The sequence below is a fragment of the Mustelus asterias genome, chromosome 16 (genome assembly GCF_964213995.1).
Source record: "Mustelus asterias chromosome 16, sMusAst1.hap1.1, whole genome shotgun sequence".
NCBI classification, from domain to species: domain Eukaryota; kingdom Metazoa; phylum Chordata; class Chondrichthyes; order Carcharhiniformes; family Triakidae; genus Mustelus; species Mustelus asterias.
Genome location: NC_135816.1, coordinates 19,748,984 through 19,771,431, shown reverse-complemented (window position 1 = coordinate 19,771,431; position 22,448 = coordinate 19,748,984). Strand labels below are relative to the sequence as shown.

At 41.4% G+C, this 22,448-nt stretch overlaps 1 protein-coding gene across 3 annotated transcripts in view; it reads right to left on the bottom strand.

Annotated features, from left to right (window-relative positions):
* Positions 1–4,978: 4,978 nt before the first annotated feature.
* Positions 4,979–22,448, bottom strand: part of hmgxb3 (HMG box domain containing 3) — a 65,686-nt gene continuing 48,216 nt past the window's right edge. For all 3 annotated transcript variants that reach the window (XM_078230749.1, XM_078230750.1, XM_078230748.1), the window contains exons 17-22: positions 19,830–20,014; positions 18,045–18,264; positions 16,833–16,966; positions 12,784–12,903; positions 8,810–9,019; positions 4,979–5,514 (exon numbers count right to left, since the gene is read on the bottom strand). In XM_078230749.1, the coding sequence (XP_078086875.1) occupies positions 5,068–5,514; positions 8,810–9,019; positions 12,784–12,903; positions 16,833–16,966; positions 18,045–18,264; positions 19,830–20,014 (1,316 nt within the window). In that variant the 3' untranslated portion in view covers positions 4,979–5,067. The remainder of the gene's footprint in view (positions 5,515–8,809; positions 9,020–12,783; positions 12,904–16,832; positions 16,967–18,044; positions 18,265–19,829; positions 20,015–22,448) is intronic.

The window sequence follows — 22,448 nt, the reverse complement described above, 5'->3', positions numbered from 1 at the left end:
AACCCAGCTCCCTGGCGATGTGAGGCAGCAGTGCTAACCACTGTGCCACCGTGCTGCCCCCATCCTTTCTGGTTGCACATATTCTTTCATGCCTTTGCCGTATAAAAATGAAAAACACAGCTAAAGTATACACATCTAAAACATTGCACTAGCCTTCCCTTTTAGCTACTGACTAGTCAAGTACATTATCACACAGCATAGGTCATTTTCCTATCATGCTTGGTCCAATACTTTGAAAGAAAAATCTGTTCCACTTCTTTGCACTTTCCCCACAACCCTGCAAAATTTCTCCTTTCTGGGTATTAAGTGGTCACTTAAGGACCTGGTTAGGCCTAAGGGCGGGCGGGTGAGATAGTGGTTGCCTTATCCATCCATTGTATCAGAAGGCTGAGTCGGGGCTGCACAGGAAGGTTGTAGACCACCCAACTTCATATTTTACTCCCTCACCAAAAACACACCTCGCCGGGGGTGGGTGTAAAATTCAGCCCATGGTGTTGATAAAACACTTTTTTCTGGTTCTTTTGCCAATTAGCTTAAATCTGTGCCCCCTGGGCACTAACCCTTGTGCATATTTCCAGCATTTTCCATTTGTTTTTTGCATATTTAGCATTTTCAGTTAACTTCTGAAGAAAAGTACATGAGGTACCAATGAAGAAGGCAGCTGTTCATCACACTTTTCACACCCTGCGCTGAACTCATTAAGTAAAAGCTGCTGTTCTGATTTGGCGTGCTGTGGGTTGGAGCATTGTGTTGAAAACATGAGGGTGAATCTAGTTCTGGTTGAGATGAATGATATTGGCCATATTTTTTCAGAGATATTTGCTACTAGCAGCAATTCAATTTTACTACTGATAGTAATATAAAGAGTTTGATTAACTGAACTCTTAAAAACATCTAGTAGCATTATCGCCTAGGTCAGTGGATGGGTAGGTAATGACTGCTCAGGGGTGGTTGGATAACATTAAAATTATGCATCTTCTGATGTTGGGATCCCGTTCACTTTAGGAGTCAATATTTTATACAGTTTGAAAAATTAGCATACTTATTGATTATATCCTTTGACTAAATTTTTACTCACTTTTAAAATACAAAATAAGTATATTGCTTCCTTTGATAATTCATCTTATAATGAGTTGCTGTATCTGACAGATCAGGATGGACCCAAGTTCAAGTTCTAATCTACATAGTGTTAGCCGATCTTAGCTTGGGCAGTGATGGGTCTGCTGAATAGGACTCAGTCCTTCTAGGTTATGGAGAGGGAGCAGGATTTGGCTAGGTTGGCTGTCAACCAACCTTATTGCAAGGACATAAATCTGAACGTTGGGTGAGAATAGCACTCATCTTGGCCATCATTAGATCACTTTAGGGCTTCAATTGTGCCAACGTGCACTATCAAAGCTTACGTGCCAATAACCATCAGATGGTACTGGTGGGCAACCAGTGTTGGTGGAACTGTTACTGAGCAAAGTCAAATCAGGAGAGATGGGGAAAAATGTTGTCAAGGAGAGAAATAAAATCTTTTAGCCCTTTTTACAACTGGTTACCATGGCAATCAGCAGTTAATAATTACATTCATTTACTTTCTGGCATCATCCTAGGAACTAATGATCAATAGTGGAAACTATTTTCTAATACAACTATTCAGCAGTGTGCAATGATTAATAACATTGCCTGTAGTTAGGACGGTGTTATTAATGCCACGTTAAAAACAAACACAAATTAATAGCTGCATCGCTCCATACATAGTCACACAGGAAAAATAATTTCCATGAAATGTTTTTGGTTACACTATGGGTAATTTTCTATACAGAAGCTGTGAACATATGTATTAAACACAAATTTACTTTATCAAAGACAAATTAATTGTATATTTATTGCTGGCTCGATGTAATACTGTGTTTTAAGATATGTACTAGATTTTTTTTTAACCGCGGAATTTTTTTTTAAAAATAAAAAAATTATATTTGTAAATTGGTGTATATGTGTTCAGCACCTCACATCGGTTGGGGCGGCAGAGGGGGTGGTTACAGGAACATTTCACCCTTAAAGCAGTTCTCACTTCTGACTTCCAAAATATAAAAGTATTTTGCATCTGCAGACCAGTAATGTAATATTTACTCCTTATATATTTCTCTAGTAGTTTGGGGAAATCAGTTAGAAGAGAGAGAAGGGTAATTCATGATTGAAATGATTATGGAAAGAGATGAGCTGATGGGCTGAATGGCTTTATGTTCCCTAGCTGTCACTACTTCATGGACAAGTCTGGGGATCCACTGGAGGGCATTAGGTATTTTGTTGAGCAAAGTTACATCCTCACTGTTGACTCAAAGCAATTAAATAAGTTCAATACTGTTGGGCTACATACGTATGCAACAAGATATGGCGTGAAAGTATATTATACAATATACCATTAATATTTAGACCAGCAACTGATGATGCAACACTATAAGCTACAAAATAAAACTCAGTCCTCCAATCAACACTGAATACTTCAGATTCTTGCCATAACTACTGCACATTTTAGCAATTGATTGCACCATTATTCTTTCGTTTACCTTTACTATTTTCGAGGACAACTGATATGCTGGTTATGCATAGGAACGTCAGATTTCATACGTTCTAAACTAATTTTGAACATATAACATAGAGACAGCGATAATGCCAAATAACCACACACTCTGATCAAACAGCATATACATGGCTGGGAAGAGGGCTAATTAAAGCTTCTTTTGGTCAGATGATTCAAAAATCTAGATACTGAAGATATCTAATGTAACGATCAATATTCTTTCCAGTGTGTGTACTCTATTAACTTAAAGGTCAGGCTTACACTTACAGAAGGAAAGCATATCGCACCTTAACTAAACTTGCTACTTCCTGTAATTCAAGCCACTGGCAATGTTTAATCAGCAAAAGGCCTGAGAGCGAAAATGACCAAAACACTGAATATTGAGGGATTTCCATAACTCTCAGATCACATCAAGTTCATTTTACTATTTGGAAAATCACCAAGTGCACAGTCGTTTAAAGACTTGGACACTGTTGTCATGATACAACGATGTGGAGATGCCGGCGTTGGACTGGGGTAAACACAGTAAGAAGTTTAACAACACCAGGTTAAAGTCCAACAGGTTTATTTGGTAGCAAAAGCCACACAAGCTTTGTCTGGAGACAATACACATCTTTTTAGCCTGTCTTGATGCTCTCTCCACTCACGTTGTTTGTATCTTAAAGACTTGATTAGCTGTAAGTATTCGCATTCCAACCATTATTCATGTAAATTGAGACTGTGTCTTTATATGCCCTGTTTGTGAACAGTATTCCCACTCACCTGAAGAAGGGGCTTGGAGCTCCGAAAGCTTGCGTGGCTTTTGCTACCAAATAAACATGTTGGACTTTAACCTGGTGTTGTTAAACGTCTTACTGTGTCATGATACAAGGCAGCACCTGCTGTGGATCTCCCGTTCCTGTAACAAAGGCACGCCACCTGAACCTGGGCTTCAGTTCTTTCCAGAGGCAGTTACATAGAAGGCTATACATATATTTATGAACAGTGAACCTCTAGAGAGGCAATATGGCTGAATCCTGACACATGAAAGATGCTATATTTCAAGATTGAAGTCATCTTATTGTCTTAAGTCTCTCAGCATCCTTTCAGAACAATGTTTGAGCTAGTAATTGCAAGAAGTTCAAAACTCAATCAAAGCCTTTCAAACTAGCTAATTAACTGTGGCGAGAAACAGTCTGTCAAATCATAAATCAACATTTTGTATCTTTAAGCAGTATTTTCCAAAAGTGAGAGCTCTGGTTTTAAGACCAGTTGAGCATACATTAAAGTGGTTGAAAAAATCGTTCAGCATATAATTTATAGAAATAAAGAATTGTTGCATTTATATTGTACTTTTTATGACCTTCACAGACCATGAAGTATTTTTGAACTGTTGCTATTAAGGAATCGAGGAGACTTTCACACTGATGTATCTGGAGCGCTCTCCTGAGGTTTGGGCTGAGATGTGTTCCTGGAGCAGTGGAAGGGATCGGCATCATAGAATCCCTACAGTACAGAAGGAGGCCATTCGGCCCATCAAGTCTTGCACTGACCACAATCCCACCCAGGCCCTCTAACCCCACATATTTACCTGCAATCTCCCTGACACTAGGGTCAATTTAGCATGTCCAATCAACCTAACCCATACATCTTTGGACTGTCCTGATGAGCTGAACACATCAGTCTGTTCTATCATCCGAGTGCTTGATGTTGACACCAGATATAAGAAAACATTTACATTCATCAGCATGATCAACACTCACCCTGATGAACATAAAAACAGTAACAAATATAAACAGTGGCTTGGTACTTCACAACTTAAATATTGTTGAAAAGAGAGACATATTGCCGATGTTTCATCTTGTATTCATGAGGTCAAATGCAAGAACGTCAAATTTAAAAAGACCAGCAATTTATTTGAGGAAGGTCTTGGCGTAGTGTTATTGTCACTGGATTAGTAACCCAGAGATCCCAGGCAAGATCTGGGGACCTGTGTTTGAATCTCACCACGGCAGCTGGTGAAATCTGAACTCAATAAAAATCTGGAATGAAAAGTCTATTGATGAATGTGAAGCCTTTGTCGATTGTCGTAAAGACCCATCTGGTTCACAAATGTCCTTTAGGGAAGGAAATCTGCCACCCTTACCAGGTCCTGCCTACATGTGACTCCAGATCCACAACAATGTGGTTGACATTCAAATACCCTCTGAAATGGAGGGGAGTTAGGAATGGGCAATAAACACTGGCCCAGACAGCAACGTTCACATCCTGTAAATGAATTAAAAGAGAGTCCAGAAAATCCCACCTATACACTGCAAAGTGTTCTCCGTGGTAGTGTCACTTCAAGTAGAGCCCAAATCAAGGCTAATGAACCTTCTTCAGCCCATTACCACAAATAGATTTTTTTTTAAATGAGGATAAGAAATCACAAACACATAATATTTTTAATTAAATAGAAGCAGTGAATAAATACATTACTTGACAAATCATTTCCCTTAACTAATATTAAGGATCAAATGTTATGCTAGCTCCTCGGTTTCACTCTCTGTGTTAAGGTGTGCTATCCCCAATCTGTACAAACTATCCCGTATCACCACCTCTCCAGGTTGACAGCTCTGCAAGACTTCATTGATTTGTTGGTTTACAATGTCTCTGCTGGTGAGGAAGTCAACCAAGCGATTGTATAAAAAATAGTAAGTAGCATTTTCAAACGTGATGGCCTTTTGCCGCACATCATGCACTTTGTTGTCTGGAATAGCTTTGAGCACATTGCTGTAAGGTTCTAGTTCACTGCATAGACTGCTAGAATGGTGTCTTGCTGTCGTGTTCGTCTCTGCGCTCTGCTCTGCATCATGGCATACAATTCTGCGGGCACTGGACTTGGTTATAGGATGCTGAATGTTGCTCTCCGTCAGAGTCATGTCCATAGTGTAATGTTGATCAAGTAGCTCTGGACAGGATACATGCTGAAAGAAGAATCCAATTTTAAATCCACTCATCGAATATCCACCATTGCAGTGTTAATGTAAGCCTACTTGTGACACTAATAAATAAACTTGATTAACTTTAAAGGCCTACTTTATCAACAATTATTTTCCAAAAGTAAAAACTCAGATATCCAGTTAATGACACAGATCCAGTGACATATTTGGTTCCACCAAAAGGTCTCAGGATTCCTTGGGATTCTCACAAACAAAAATGCTGGTGGGAAGGAGTGCTGTTGTTCGCTCATAATGTTTTACAATTGAACCACTCATGTTTTTAGGAAATCTCCCAGTTCCCATATGTTCAGTTCGTTCCCAGGGTATATGCGAGATTAGCAGTTTTAATTTTCAATACTGCTTTGGTGCTCAATGTTGTATTTTTGTAAAGGATAGAAAGCGAGGGGGAAAGCAACGGGGCTGCAATCTGCTCAATGTCTAAGGAAGTCTAAGTCTTAAGACAAAGCAGCTTGTTTGATTGGTGTCCCATCCACAAATATTTACTCCCTCCACCGCCAATGAAAGGTGAGAGCAGTGTGTACCATTTACAAGATGCACTGCAGGAACTCACCAAGGCTCCTCAGACAGCAGCTTCCAAACACACAACCGCTACTACCTAGAAGAACAAAGGCAGCAGACACATGGGAACACCACCATCTGGACGTTCCCCTCCTAGCCACTCACCATCAAGACTTGGAAATAAAGTTCCTCCTCTGTTGCTGGGTCAAAATCCTGAGACTCCCTCCCAAACAGCATTCTAGGTGCACCTACATCATGCAAACTTCAGTGATTCAAGAAGACAGCTCACCACCACCTTCTTGAGGGCATTTAGGGTGGGTAGTAATTTTTGCCCTAGCCAATGACGCCGACACTCAGTGATTGAATTAAAAAATCAAGGCCAAGAATGGACAAAAGATAAAAAAAGACAAATTTACGCAGTACTTCTCATAGAACATAGAACATTACAGCGCAGAACAGGCCCTTCGGCCCACGATGTTGCACCGACCAGTTAAAAAAAAAAACTGTGACCCTCCAACCTAAACCAATTTCTTTTCGTCCATGAACCTATCTACGGATCTCTTAAACGCCCCCAAACTAGGCGCATTTACTACTGATGCTGGCAGGGCATTCCAATCCCTCACCACCCTCTGGGTAAAGAACCTACCCCTGACATCGGTTCTATAACTACCCCCCCTCAATTTAAAGCCATGCCCCCTCGTGCTGGATTTCTCCATCAGAGGAAAAAGGCTATCACTATCCACCCTATCTAAACCTCTAATCATCTTATATGTTTCAATAAGATCCCCTCTTAGCCGCCGCCTTTCCAGCGAAAACAATCCCAAATCCCTCAGCCTCTCCTCATAGGATCTCCCCTCCATACCAGGCAACATCCTGGTAAACCTCCTCTGCACCCTCTCCAAAGCCTCCACATCCTTCCTGTAATGTGGGGACCAGAACTGCACACAGTACTCCAAGTGCGGCCGCACCAGAGTTGTGTACAGTTGCAACATAACGCTACGACTCCTAAATTCAATCCCCCTACCAATAAACGCCAAGACACCATATGCCTTCTTAACAACCTTATCTACTTGATTCCCAACTTTCAGGGATCTATGCACACATACACCTAGATCCCTCTGCTCCTCCACACTATTCAAAGTCCTCCCGTTAGCCCTATACTCAACACATCTGTTATTCCTACCAAAGTGAATTACCTCACACTTCTCCGCATTAAACTCCATCCGCCACCTCTCGGCCCAACTTTGCAACCTGTCTAAGTCTTCCTGCAAACTACGACACCCTTCCTCACTGTCTACCACACCACCGACTTTGGTGTCATCAGCAAATTTGCTAATCCACCCAACTATACCCTCATCCAGATCATTAATAAATATTACAAACAGCAGTGGCCCCAAAACAGATCCCTGAGGTACACCACTTGTAACCGCACTCCATGATGAATATTTACTATCAACCACCACCCTCTGTTTCCTATCCGCTAGCCAATTCCTGATCCAATTTCCTAGATCACCCCCAATCCCATACATCTGCATTTTCTGCAGAAGCCTACCATGGTGAACCTTATCAAACGCCTTACTAAAATCCATATATACCACGTCCACTGCCTTGCCCCCATCCACCTCCTTGGTCACTTTCTCAAAAAACTCAATAAGGTTAGTAAGGCACGACCTACCTGCCACAAAACCATGCTGACTATCACCTATCAATTCATTACTCTCCAAATAACTATAAATCCTATCCCTTATAATTTTTTCCAACATCTTGCCGACAACAGAAGTGAGACTCACCGGTCTATAATTCCCGGGGAAGTCTCTGTTCCCCTTCTTAAACAATGGGACAACATTCGCTAACCTCCAATCTTCTGGTACTATACCAGAGGCCAACGACGACCTGAAGATCAGAGCCAGAGGCTCTGCAATCACTTCTCTTGCCTCCCAGAGAATCCTTGGATAAATCCCATCCGGACCAGGGGATTTATCTATTTTCAGACCCTCCAGAATATCCTGCACATCCTCCTTATCAACTGTAATACTGTAATCATATCCTCAGGAGATCCCAAATCTCTGACATTTAAAATATAGTTACTGTTACGTAGGCAAATGTGCCAATCAATTAAGTGTCAGTCTTGGTTCAGAACCCCTCTTGCCTCTGAGTCAGAGGTTCAACTCACTCCAGACACTTGAGCAAAATCTAGATTGTCACATCAGTGTAGTGCTGAGGGAGTGCTGCAGTGTCGGAAAGGTTGTCTTTCAATTGAGACTTTAAACCAAAGCCCTCTTCAGTAAAAAGATCACAACGGAATAATTGGAAGGGATGACCAAAAGCTTGGGGAAGTGAGCCTTGTGAGAGATTTAGAGGAAAGTGCAAAGTTGAAAGGATTGGAAGGCATCCAGCCCGAGTGGGGTTGCTGATGGAGGGCTGAAGGGAGAAGTCATTCATAAGAGGCCAAATGGATAGTGTGTTGGGGTTGCAAACAGAGAAACGGATGGATTAGGTTGGAGATGGAAAGGGAATCCATAGCAAAATTTAAAGCCATGGCAATGCATATTAAAAAAGCTGAACAATCACATTTCTTACAAATATTTAACTGGCTAATGAACGTGAAGCGGAAGCCACATAGTACTCCTGGATTATAAACTGCTTAAACAGAGATAAGAATATATTTAAACAAAAATAACCCACTGGTTCTCAGACCATGTGTGGTATAAAGTGCATTAACTTTCAGCTAACTATGGTAATACGCAGATGTAGTACAAACCTTTGGTGGATCCAATGGATCTGAAAAACAGCCTTGTTTATGCCCCCATATTTGTCCAGCAATTTCAGGGTATCGCACATCTGCATTTAGTGCAACATGTGGAGCCATGTCAACCACATATACAGGGGGCCAGTAGCGTGAAGATACCAGGAGGTCAACATGGTCACGTGCAGATTCACTTCTCACGAGATACTTTGATCCACAAACAACCTGGTCACAAAATTTGGGAACTTTATTTTGCAGCAAATGGTAGACAGCAATTTCAGTAATTCGAAAGATGGAATGAAAAGAACTTGCAGTGATGCCATCTTTTACAACTTTAAGATATCCCAAAGCGCTTTACAATGAAGTTCTATTAAATTGCAATCACTGATAGAGAAATGCAGCAGCCTCTTTTCAAACAGTATAAGACAAATGACCATATAATCTGTTTTAGTAATATTGGCTAAGGGGTAAATGTTGGCCAGTGTACCAGAAAAATACCCCTAAAATTAGAAGGTCATGAGTTCCAAGCTCCACTGCCGGAATTGAGCACATAATCCAAACTGACCCCTCACAGCAGTAATGAGTTGAAAGCACCTTATTCGTGTGAACTGTTAAACTAGCTCTGTTGGCCTAAGCAGATGGGACATTAATAAAATACCCCTTGGCTCCACTTTAAGAAGACCAAAGAGTTCTCCCAGTGTCCTGGTCAACATTTATCCTTCAACACACTCCATCAAAATACTGACCCTAATATTGCGGTTTTTGAGAGCTTGCTGTGTGCAAATTTACTAGCATGTTTGTCTCCAAGCAATTATAAGATGTTGACTGTGCAGAGTTTGAAGACATCCTAAGAATGCCAAAGGCACTTTATGAATTAGCTTTGCATTTGAAGGAAAACAGGACTTAGCAGGAGTAGGCCACACTGCCCTTGGAGCCTGTTCTGCCATTCCATAAGATCACTGCAGATCTGACCGTGGTCTCATTTCGTTGTCCTGTCTGGCCCCCCACAACCCTTGACTCCCCTCCCTATCAAAAATCTATCCAACTTAGCCTTGGATAAATTCAATGACTCAGCACCCACTGCTTTCCGGGGAAGAGAACTAAACACTAATGACCGTCTGAGAAAGTTAGGAAGGCCAATGCAATGTTAACATTTAAATGGCATTCATAAACTGACCCCTAATGCATATGCTAGCAGCAGACTTGTAGATTTGTTTTTCAATAACTCCGGTCAGGCAACAATACACCAGAGAGGCTTAGAGAAAAATGGGACTTCTTCACTGCTGGTGTACATTGATGCAACCTGTCTTGTCTCACCTGATAGGAGCAGGAGAAGGGCATACAGCTCCTCAAGCTTAACCTATCATTCCATTGGATGATGGCTGATCTGTACCCGAATTCCATTTATCTGTCTCTGCCTTTTCTCCATATTCTTTGATACCCTTACTCAACAAAATCTATCCATCTTAGCAATTTCAATTGGCAGTCATTTACACTACCATTTGTACAACTGAAGCAATCACCTTCACTTTTGAATTACAAATTCCGAGAGTTAATAGTCAACTAGCCATTAGAATTTGCATAAACAAAACCTAAATACTTTTGTTCCTCCATGACTGAATCTCTCAACATATAAGAAAACATCCTAATTTCTCTAAAGAAAATGAAAGCACCAAAGTGACGGACAATAAGAAGGTTCCCTTAAAGCACACACATTCCCTAAGACTGCTGATCAATGGGACTGGTCTGTTTAAAGATTAAGAACCTTTTCTCTGTTCCATATCCCTAAGAACTCTTGCAGGACTTTGTCATGTTTTTAGCAAATTCTAAAAGACAGAAAAGAGCCAACAATAATCCGCTGCTGTCCATTTATAATTTCTAAACATGTTTCTGTAAAAGTAGACCAGATGATATGTCCTCATGGATCATTACTGTGAAACAGGGTAACACTCAAATTCATTAACCATGCATTTCCTTTGACCTAAATGGTGTGCAACTACTGTCAAAGAAACCATTGTGATTTCACTTAAATTCAATAGCACCATGCACATTTTTTGCATTTGTATTTTAAATGCTAGAATTATAATTCTCGAAGAAAACAAGTGAAGGTCTTTTCATAAAAACAAATTCCCACAGAATGCACAATCACATGGCTTTCCGTTAATTTTCGACAGCATTCATTTCAAATGGAGCAAAATGTGGTTGGGTCGTTCAGCTAACGGTGGCATGAAATTTAGATTACAACTCAACTACTGTTTTCTCAATGCTGTTTACGTACTTAGATGATACTGATGTACCAAGGCAACACAACATTCTGAGAATGTGAATGGAAATGATTTTCCAAACCTCAGCTGTGCCAGGCACTCTTTACTAACCAAGTACTAAGGAAAAAGCACAAGGAGAGGAAATAAGAGTGATCTGATATTCAGTGCCACACTCAACTTACCTTACCAAGACAACTCATGTACTGAATCTACGCAAGAGGCAATGATATTTGGACTAAGCAACAAAGAGGAAATTCAGTCCACATGGCATACTTTGTAAAAGTGAAATACAGTGAATGCTGGAAATCTGAAATAAAAACAGAAAATGCTGGAAAAACTCAGCAAGTCTGGAACACCTGAGAAAGAGAAGTAGAACTGATGTTTCAGGTCTGTTTCACTCCACAGATGCTGCCAGACCTGCTGAGTATTTCCATCAAACTCTGTGTCTATGTCATACTTTGCCATGGATATGGGCTAATTTCTATGATTTCCCAAGTTTTCAGAACTTGGTGCAACTAGACAAAGACTACTCACTTCTCCAGCTAGCGAGAGGGGTAGAATGAAAATAAATGTCAATCTTAACTGCTCAGACACATCTTTGAGAATAGGTCCAAGACTTCCTTACTTTCTTGCAATAAAGGCCAACATACCACTTGCCTTCATAATTGTTTGCTGTACCTGCACGTTAAATTTCTGTGCTAATGTACAAAGACACCCAAATCCCTCTGGACACAAGCACTTAACAGTTTCTCACTATTTAAAAATGTTCTATTTCTCATTATTGAAAAATATCCTTTTTCTATTCTTCCTAGCAAAATGAATAACTTCACATTGCCCCACCTTATATTCCATGTACCACCTAAATGACTGCTCATACAATCATCTACATTTCTTTGCAGATTAGTGTCCTCCTCACAGCTTTATACTGTTGCCACACTTGGTCTCTTCAGCTAAGCCATTACTATAGATTGTAAACAGTTGAGGCTACACCACTGATCTTTTGGCACATCACCTGCCAAACCAAAAATGACGATTCCTTTTCTTTTCTGCCTTTTAACCAATCCTCTCTCCATGCTAATAATTTTCCCCAATCCCATGAGTCTTTACCTTGTGTAGCAATCTTTTGTGTGACACCTCATTGAATGTCTTGTGAAAATCCAAATATCAACATCCATTGTTCTGATTAAACTAACAGACTTGAAATTTTAACCTTGCTTCTTACTTCCCAGATATCGCCAGGCCTGCTGAGTATTTACAGGATTTCCTATTTTTATTGTTATCTACTGGTTCACATAGCTACATTCTCAAAACACTAAGAAACTTGTCAAACACAATTTGCCTATCATAAAAACCGCGTCATATCATTGCCTGATCATATTATGATTTTTGAACTGCCCTATAACCATGTTCTGAAGAATAGATTCTAACGTTTTCCCAACTAGTGATGTCAAGCTAACTGCCTTGTAGTTCTTGGTTTTCTTGCCTTTCTTGACCAGTAATGTTATTTGTTCTAATCTACCAGGACGGTTCCAAAATCTAGGGAATTTTGGAAGATTAAAACCAACGGTCAATGGAACATTCTCAACCGAGGGGATATTGGTTGGAATGTTTAAAGCTAACTCAGATTTAAAGTGGAAAACTGCGAGTGAAATAAAAATTTAAGTTATTTAAATGGCTATATTTCAATAACAAGCATCAAAATGCGTGCTTTCTACCGCATCTTACCTGATGTAGACACAATTTATATACTTTTCCCCCTGTCACATCACATGGAGGTTGAATCTGTGAAGTTGCTCCATCCAGCACACAGGAATATAAAGCGAATAATGAAGAGCACAGATGATCCTGCAAAATATGTACCAGGCAAACATGACAAAGGGAAGTCAAAGCATATTTATCAGCTGTTTGTTTTGACACAAACTACATTATGTAAACATTTGGCAAGAAATCAAAGAACATCTATACTTTAGGCTCAACTCTGGTGTGCTTTCAAGACTGTTTTTTAAATGTGAACATGATAGAAAGAGCATTTTGTCAGTGAGGAACATTGTGAAGAAGTTCAGCATTTTTCCTCCCCCTCTCAAAGAATCCCTACAGTGCAGGAGGCAGCCATTCGGCCCATCGAGTCTACACCGACAACAATCCCACCCAGGCCCTATCCCCAGAACCCCATATATTTACCCTGCTAATCAGTCTAACCTATGCATCCCGGGATACTAAGGTGCAATTTAGCCTGGCCAATCAACCTAACCCGCACATCTTTGGAGTCTCTTGACTCTTGCTTGGATTTGGTTCCATAGATACTAGATACTGCTTTCAATCATGGAATTCATCAGAATTAAGACTAATACAATGCTCTCCTGGGAGCCTTGTTGATGCACCATTCAGTTAATATCACTGGAAAGCAAGGATTCTGACTGGTACTGCCTTATCCAGCAAACATTGTGGCTATCTGTAATGCCTAAACCAACCAGGACAAGCTTAATAAGTTAAAAAAAATCAAGCTTGTTGCACCTTCAGGTCTGTATGGATTTGTTTTTACAAAGGGCAGAACTTTTACCCATCCTGTCATGGGCAGCTGTGAATGAAACTACAGAACTGCTACTGTTGTTAATGGCAAAATGTTCAAAGATCTAAAAAGCAGCCAAAAACAGAAATTTCAAGCGATTACACAAGCTCCAGTGCAATGCACCAATTACACTAATGTAGCAACATAAAACATGCTTTACAGATCATTTTAATAACCCAAACATGTAATATCATGCCAACATCTACACATCATCCTCCATATAACATATTCTATCTTCACATTTCCATCACTCCATTGGTGCAGAATATAGAACAGCTATAAATTATATTCATGTAGCATCTTGAATACAAAGAAATGTCCAAGTTTCACAGGAACATTGTAAAACAAAATATGAAACCAAGCTGCAAAAGGAGATATTAGGTTAGATGACGAAAAGTTTTAACTGAGTGGTAGGTTTTATGGAGCATCTTAAAGGAGGAAAGTGAGGGAAAGAGGCAGAGAGGTGTAGGGAAGGAATTCCAGAGCTTGTAGCATAGGCAGCTGAAGACATAGCCATCAATGCTGGAGCAATTAAAATTGAAGTTCCATAATTATTGGCGATTTTAATAAAGGCTGTTTTGGTACTGTAGCAGGCGCGGAAACCTGATTGGAGGGACTCAGACAATGAATTTTGGGATAGGCAGTCATGGAGTGGGAGGGAACAGCACATTTAAGAATTCTGGAGAGAAAAGACCAAAAAAAGAGATGTTGGAGATGGGGCAGGTGTTTGCATAGACATAGGGTCAAAGGATTTTTTTTTGAGAGGGTGTGATGGTGGATTTAAATGGGAAGAAAGAACTATTTACAATATTGACTGGCATGGAGTTTAGGACGAGAGCTAGGTCATCTGCAATGGGGAGGCGTTGGAAGAGGTAGCCAGTAGGAAAGGCTTCATTTTGGGGAAGGTGTCATCACCACTCAGTAAGGTTTTCTCTGAGTCCACAATAAATTCATGGAAGGCAAGGGCCTGGTTCATAAGTGAGCGGACTTCCTGAAGTGAGGCGCATAGAGAAGAGCTGATCCACTAGCAGGGTCTTCAGTGGGAGGGGTGAGCTATTGGGATTGCTAAATGTAAAGAGCCAGTGCTTAGACAAGCTAGAGGATGCCAAGAAAGACACAGAAGGAAGTTGTAGGCTCATCTAACACGGAGGCAAGCTTGGAATTGCAGCAAGAGAGCAGAATGGTAGAGGAGTACAGAAAGTAGGCAATTCGGAGGGCAGCATACTTGAGGGAAAAGAAGGCATAACAATAGAAGGAAATCTAGGAGGGGTAAAGAGAAAGGATTTAAAAAAGGGAAAAGCAAAAGTGGAAATTGCTCTTTTGAGAATGACGTTTTCCCAGCAAATTGCATTATAGATAGCTTAATGCAAAATCTAACATTGGTTAGCAACTTGAAATTTTTTTGGCAATCTTCATCATACAGATGTGAAATGTTAGCTGGATTACAAGGGTCAGAATTGAAGTTCACAATGCATAAGAACAGATTGAGGGAGTCAATAGTCCAGCTTAAATCTGCCCTTCACAACTGGCAAAACCATGTAAAACTCTCTTGTGGTGTTTGGAAGCCAGAAGGCACAAAGTTTAAAGTGGACAAGAACAAGTAAGTCTTCACAGTTTGAGGCCCGGGCTGGACAGCTCCTTCCCGCTCCAATGCTTGCAGTGGATGGCCCCCCCCGGACGGCTCTCTCTAGCTTCTTGAGTGTTGTTGGATCTGCATCATACAGGCAAGGGAAGAGTATTCCATAACACTTTGACTTGTGCCTTGTAGATTATGAACAGGCTTTGGGGAGTCAGGGGGTGAGTTACATGATTAGTCTCTAATTTGTTCTGGTAGTTACATGGCTAGTTCAGTTGAGTTTCAGGTCAATGGTCACCCCCATGATGTTGATATTGGGGGATTCAGTGATGGTAATGCAAGTTAAATTCTCTCTTGCTGGAAATGGCCATTGCTTGCACTTGTGCGGCGTGAATGCTACTTGCAACTTGTCAACTCAAGCCTGGATACTGTCCATGTCTTGCTTCATTCGAACATGGACTGGGGCGGCACAGTGGCACGGTGGCTCGTCGCACTGCTGCCTTACAGTGCCAGGGACCCGGATTCAATTCTTGGCTTGGGTCACTATCTGTGTGGAGTTTGCACCTTCTCCCCGTATCTGCGTGGATTTCCTCCGGGTGCTCCGGTTTCCTCCCACAGTCTGAAAGATGTGCTGGTTGGGTGCATTGACCTGAACAGGTGCCGGAGTGTGGTGACTAGGGAAATTTCACAATAACTTCATTGCTGTGTTAATGTAAGCCTTACTTGTGACTAATAAAAAATAAACTTTAAACTTTATTTCAGAATCTGAGGAGTCATGAATGATGCTGAACAACATCCTCACTTCTGATCTTATGAGGAAAGATCATTGGTGAAACAACTGAAGGTGGCTAGGCCTCCGACACTCTCTTGAGGAACTCCGGTCATGATATCCTGGGCCTGAGATGGTTGACTTCCAACAACCACAAGCATCTTTCCCTTGTGTTAGGTATAACTCCAACCAGCAGAGAATTTTCCCTGATTCCCATTGACTCCAGTTTTGCAAGGGTTCCTTGATGCCACACTCGGTCAAACATGGCCTTGATATCCAGGACTGTTGCTCTCATCTCACTTCTGGAGTTCAGCTCTTTTGTACATGTCTAAACCAAGGCGGCAATGAGGTCAGGAGCTGAAAAGTCCCAACAGAACCCAAAGTGGGCAAATATATCAAGACTTGCAGCAGTAATTATTCCATAACAGAAATGTTCCTCTCACAGCCTCCTAAAATTACTAAATATGGCCAGAATGGCATGTTGCTCCAACCCTGAAGTTTAAAGAATTACAGTCAGGGAATTAGAGTCAAAATATGCCATGTTCTCAATGATTAATCTTCTGGTACAACACAAAGTCAGAGAAGGCGATTTGATTCAATGTGAACATGTCCTCTTGCAGGGCTTGATCCCTACTCCAGGGATTCAACCTGAGTGCACGAAATAATACATCTTTTGAAATATTCATAATTAAAATGCACAAATTCCTTATTCTGCATGGAGCAGCAAGATGCCAGTTTAAGGTCAAAAACACTTTGGCTAGAATGCATTCTGAAGCAGGGTATGAATGAAGGGAAGGGGTGGTGAAGAATAGGTGAGCTGGATTTTCTTGGTTCATGATGGTTTTGTACAGACGACTTACCTTGGGGTCACTGGGATGAAATGGGATGTCACATGACAGGAGCAAGCTTTTTAGTTCTGCTTCAGTGTAGGAGTTGAGCTCCTCTAGCTTGAAAACTTCATCATGTAACAGTCTCACCAGCACTCTCGGATTTCCTGTTGGAAACAGGAATGGCATGTAATTCATTCAGGACCAATTACACAAATAAGTCTCTCCATGAGCTAGATGAAGTGAAATATCTATATTTTTTAAAAAACTATTTCTACTTTTAATCCTTTTCTTTTAAAAAGGATGAATTATACCGCGGATATCGTAAAAGGGATGATCTTTTTGTTAAGTGTGGGCAGATGCTGAAATTGACAGCCCACCCACCATATTAAAATGACTAATTAAGGGTCGATTAGGCTTCTAATCAAGTCTATTGATCCTAATAATAGCAGTAGGATGGGACAGGAGTAGAAAGCCCAATTTACAACCTCAAAGGGTTAAAGGAGGGACGGTTGTGGGGGGGGGGGGGGGGGGGGGGGGGGAGAGAGAGAGAGAGAAGAGGAAACAGGGGGAGTGGTTGGGCTGAGGTCACTCTCTGGGGACTGTCCTTTACCAATCGTAGGGTGGTACCTGTTAACTCTGCCTCCCTTCCTTCCTGCTCGCTTCCTCAAGCCCACCTTCTGCACCCCACTGCCCCTCTGCCTAATGCTGCCAAACCTGCCTGGCCCAGGATCTGTTTCGGGGATCCTAAGCCTTTTAGCTGCAGTCACGCGGCAGCTGCCACAGATGCCTTCCTGGCGTTGCCGGGACTGAAGGAGCTGCTGGCCAATCCAATTAGCCTACAGCCCCAGAGGGCAGGAATTCTGCCCCAGTGAAGGGTAGAAGTCCCACTCAGCCCTTGTGAATGAGCCCTGCAGCATTTTATTGCACACTCCTCTCGCCAAATTATTCTGCCCATATAGCAGAATAAAATGAGAGATTAATGCTTATACATGATAATCAAAAACCAATTATCTAGCAATAAGCTATTGTTAAGTTACTTTGGATTAATAACTATACACTGACTATTAATTAAAATCAAATGACCTGCATACTAGGAATATGTTATGACTCTCCCTCCAATTTTTGCTTCACCCAACTCATGAAGAAAATCAGGAAATCCTGAACCTCTGGTCAGTGTTTCCTTGTTGTCCTTCATCAAGATCAGGGACTTGTGTAGAAACTCACATACAAATTGTGTCTTACCAACAATTGGCTGTGGCTGAGGGTTTTTATCTTTCTCACTGTTCACCACGACAGATGCCCTCAGGAGAGGCGGAATGAATGGAGCAATTATTGAGGCATCAAATTTTGTGATGGGGATACTGGATGGAAATGCTGCTTGCTCTATGGCTTCATTCTCCATCGTGGACCAAAAATCCTCCACGTTTACTTCATCTGAGGCAGGAAAATCGGGCCACGTAAACTGGAAAGGAATGTTAGAAAGAGAAAAATTGAAGCTATCGGTGGAAAGGCAATGCAACAGTGTACTTGGTTAATGCTGCATGCTGTACATGTTCCCAACATGTAGAATTAATGTGTGCCATCAGCAAAAAATAAAATACACTTGACTGAGAGTCACATGGAGGGTTACTCCATGGTTCAGCACATAAAAGCACACCTACTGCTACTGAGATGTATGAGCTGAGGAAGATATTTTGTTCAATCCTCAATGTGTGTTATCTTGGTTGATATCAAGCTAGAGTAAGACAACAGGTCTCAATTCCTAAGCCATGAAGTCAGGGAAAATACAATGACAGCTAGAGTCGCTATTTCAGAGCGTCACCAGAAATGTCTACCTGTGGCCATCAGATCGGATTTACCTCAGTTGTGATATGGTCTATGTTAAGGCAGTGGATTACCTGCACGTTTAGCTTGGAATTTGTATGAGGCAAAAGAACGTTAACAGCAAGGTAAAACCACAAATAGCATGTAAAGAGGGCACCCAGTAAGTGTGTACCTCCATCCCAATGTGTTAACTCAAAATGATCATAATTACAGAGTTCTTTCTTGAAGCTTTTCTCTGTCAGGTTGATGCCCTGTAAAAAAGCTGAAAAAAAATCTTTTTGAGAGTTTCCATCTCACTGAGGTGGCTTCAGGTCAATCCACATCCAACCACCTGCTCTGAAAACTCTGCTCACGTTTTGATAGCTTGAGAGAAATTCCACCACAGCAGCTGTGACAACCTACAACATTCTAAAATAAAAGTCATTTCACCCTATCTCCCAAAGTTAATGGACCTTTAAAAACTTCCAGGACATAGATCCGCTTGTTCTGCAAAAAATTAATCAGTTCTTCCATTGGGTCATACCCTATTTGTGCACCAAGTTTTGTTGAAATCTGTTCATTTTGTGCACAGATAGACTAACAAACAGGGATGAAAATATTATCTCGAGCCACCTTCAGTGGGCAAGTAAAAATGTGAAATTGAGATATTATGGATCAAGAAGAGGGCATGCAATTAAGTGCAAATTAATAACAATGACAGGCTTCTACTATAATTAAATGGCCCCTGATTAAATTAATAGCATCGCCTTCTTGCATTCTTATCCACTCATTTTGTCACTGTCAGTTTGTCCTTTCCTCTATCCCCTGGAACTTGTGAATTTGGAATTTGCCAGAGAGAAACATATTGTGAAAGACTGGAATTTAAGAAGTTAAGGTATTTCCGATGTGGCAGGTTCACGTTGCTTCTGCTAAAGAATTGTTTTATAGTCAAATCCGGAGACATACAACAAAAATTCCGTTGATCAATCACTCAGAAAAATCTCATGCAAATCAGTGGTTTATAGATAATAGATATCCAGGAATAATTCCAAGTCAGTAATCTGGATATCGGCTTTAGATGACTGCAGATCGAGCAGAGGCAATTAGTCATTTGAATGGAGTACTAAGACTAGTTGGCTCATCCAATTAAGCAGACTATGCAAGCAATAAGAAAACTTGTAAAATCTGGAGTTACAACTTAAAGTTACTGAAGTTTAATCATACCTCAACATTTTTCAGTGCAAGAATATTCTCAGGGCTTCTTTGTGCCACCTCCAGCTTAGGTGCTACTCCACAGATCCCACAAATCATGTCATTGTAGTCACGAATAGTGAGGGACTCAAATGCCCAATAACCATTCCATAGAAGCTCTTGAAGCTGGTTCAGCTGCTCGTCAGACAAGATCTTCTCTGGAAAACAAATCAGTCTACATATTAGACAACAGCTCCAATTTTCAGTTGGGGAGGCAAGAGGTCAGCATGGATCTAGTGGAGTGAACCTACTGCTCACCGATGTGGGACCCCGGCCATTTTAACTCCCTATTGTCAATATCATCACAGGTTGCAACTCCTACCCAAACCTGGCAGGAATGAATGACCTGGACATTAGTGGCAGAAGAATGGGAGCAAGGCAGGAGGCCACCATCATGGATCTGAGGGAGTATTTGCTATCTGCTAGCTTTGTTTTGGGGTGGGGAGAGGAGGAAAGCTCAGGACAGGCAATTGTTCTTCATTAACATCGCCCATTGCAAAATTGCCCCTTAGTGTTAGGGGGATTAGCAGGGTAAATACATAGGATTATGTGGATAGGGCCTGGGTGGGATTGTTGTCAGTGTAGGCTCGATGGGACAAATGACCTCTTCCTGCACTGTAGTGATTCTATGATTAACATGAACCTTGGCTATCATATCCTGAATGATTAGAGAGCTACAGAGCAGAGCAATGACTAGAATGCAGTAATCAAATGATTTTCTCCTAGATTCTTCCATCTCCTACATGTTTGTCTATAACCTAGAGTAAAACTACAGAACATTTTAAACTCTAGAAAAAATTTAAAACCACCCCATTTTAGGATTTGACTAAATTAGTGTTTTCCAATACTCAATTATTTGCAAATTCTGACTGGAATTTTTAGTCTTTCCAGAATTAAGTCTTAAATTGTTAAGTGCAACTCGATAATTAAGCATATTATTGTTAAGTTTCTTTTTCAGTATGGAGTGCATTCGCCCCATGCTAAAGCAGCCATCTTAGTCAAAGCAGCTAATCTATCCACACCATGGGTTAAATTGAGGCCGAGAAAAAATATCTAAGTCTTAACACTAGGCATGCAAGTTCATGTCTTGTTGATGTTAGACTGTCTTCCTTCTGTTAGATCATGCATATAACACAACCACGCTGAATTCCTATTCTGCAAGTTCATCTCACTGTTACTGGCAAGTATAATTGGGCAAATAAATCAAAACTTATAAAGAACAAAGAACAATACAGCACAGGAACAGGCCCTTCGGCCCTCCAAGCCCGCGCCGCTCCCCGGTCCAGGATTGAATCCTGAATCCAGGATCCCCGCCCAATTTTCCAGCCTATCTACATACCAATATCCTATCCACCGAGCTGTCCCTCACAGCTACGATGCTTTGTTCATTACAACCTATTAACTCACCCCCACCCCCCCATTCCAGACCATGTGATCTCCAGGGAGAGGCGAAAACCCAGAGTGAAAAACCCCAGGGCCAATATGGGGAAAAAAAATCTGGGAAATTCCTCTCCGACCCCCTGAGGCGATCGAAACGAGTCCAGGAGATCACAATGGCCCTGATCGGAAAATGCTTCCCAACCCTAGTCATTTCCACTTCCACGAACACCGTATGAATTCCCTGCCCCCGAGACAGGTTCCCAACTATCCGCAGTCTCGCTCTGTACTGGCACCAGCAAGATGATCATAGAATGAAGCCTTGAAACGAGAAACAAGGAACAATTAGCCCGCGCCGCTCCCTGGTCCAGACTAGACCACTCTTTTGTATCCCTCCATTCCCACTCCGTTCATATAGCTGTCTAGATAAGTCTTAAACGTTCCCAGTGTGTCCGCCTCCACCACCTTGCCCGGCAACACATTCCAGGCCCCCACGACCTGGAATGTGTGAAATATGTCCTTCTGATATCTGTGTTAAACCTCCCCCCCTTCACCTTGAACCTATGACCCCTCGTGAACGTCACCACCGACCCGGGGAAAAGCTTCCCACCGTTCACCCTATCTCAGGATATCAAACTGACTTTTTCTATAATAGTGGCAATGCGCATGAAAATTAATCTAACATACCCCATAAACTGACTGCGCAAAACTAAGTCCTGAAACTGGTAATCTACTGCACAACACCAAAGATGTGTGGGTTAGGTTGATTGGCCATGCTAAAAATTGCCCTTAGTGTCCTGAGATGCATAGGTTAGAGGGATTAGTGGGTAAATATGCAGGGATATGGGGGTAGGGCCTGGATGGGATTGTGGTCGGTGCAGACTCGATGGGCCAAATGGCCTCTTTCTGTACTTTAGGGTTTCTATGATTTTATGATAACACAGAATTGAAGAATAAGGCCACAATGCTAAACTCCACCAAAATGTTCAAGTAATGATTACAATCAACCAGCAACACCACATATGGCATCATAAGCTTGGAATAGGTTTTCGGATCATAGAATCCCTACAGTGCAGAAGGTGGCCATTCGGCCCATCAAGCCTGCACTAACAATAATCCCACCCTATCCACATAACCCTAAGTATTTACCCTGCTAGACCCCTGACACTAAATTTAGCATAGCCAATCAGCCTAACCTTCACATCTTTGGACTGT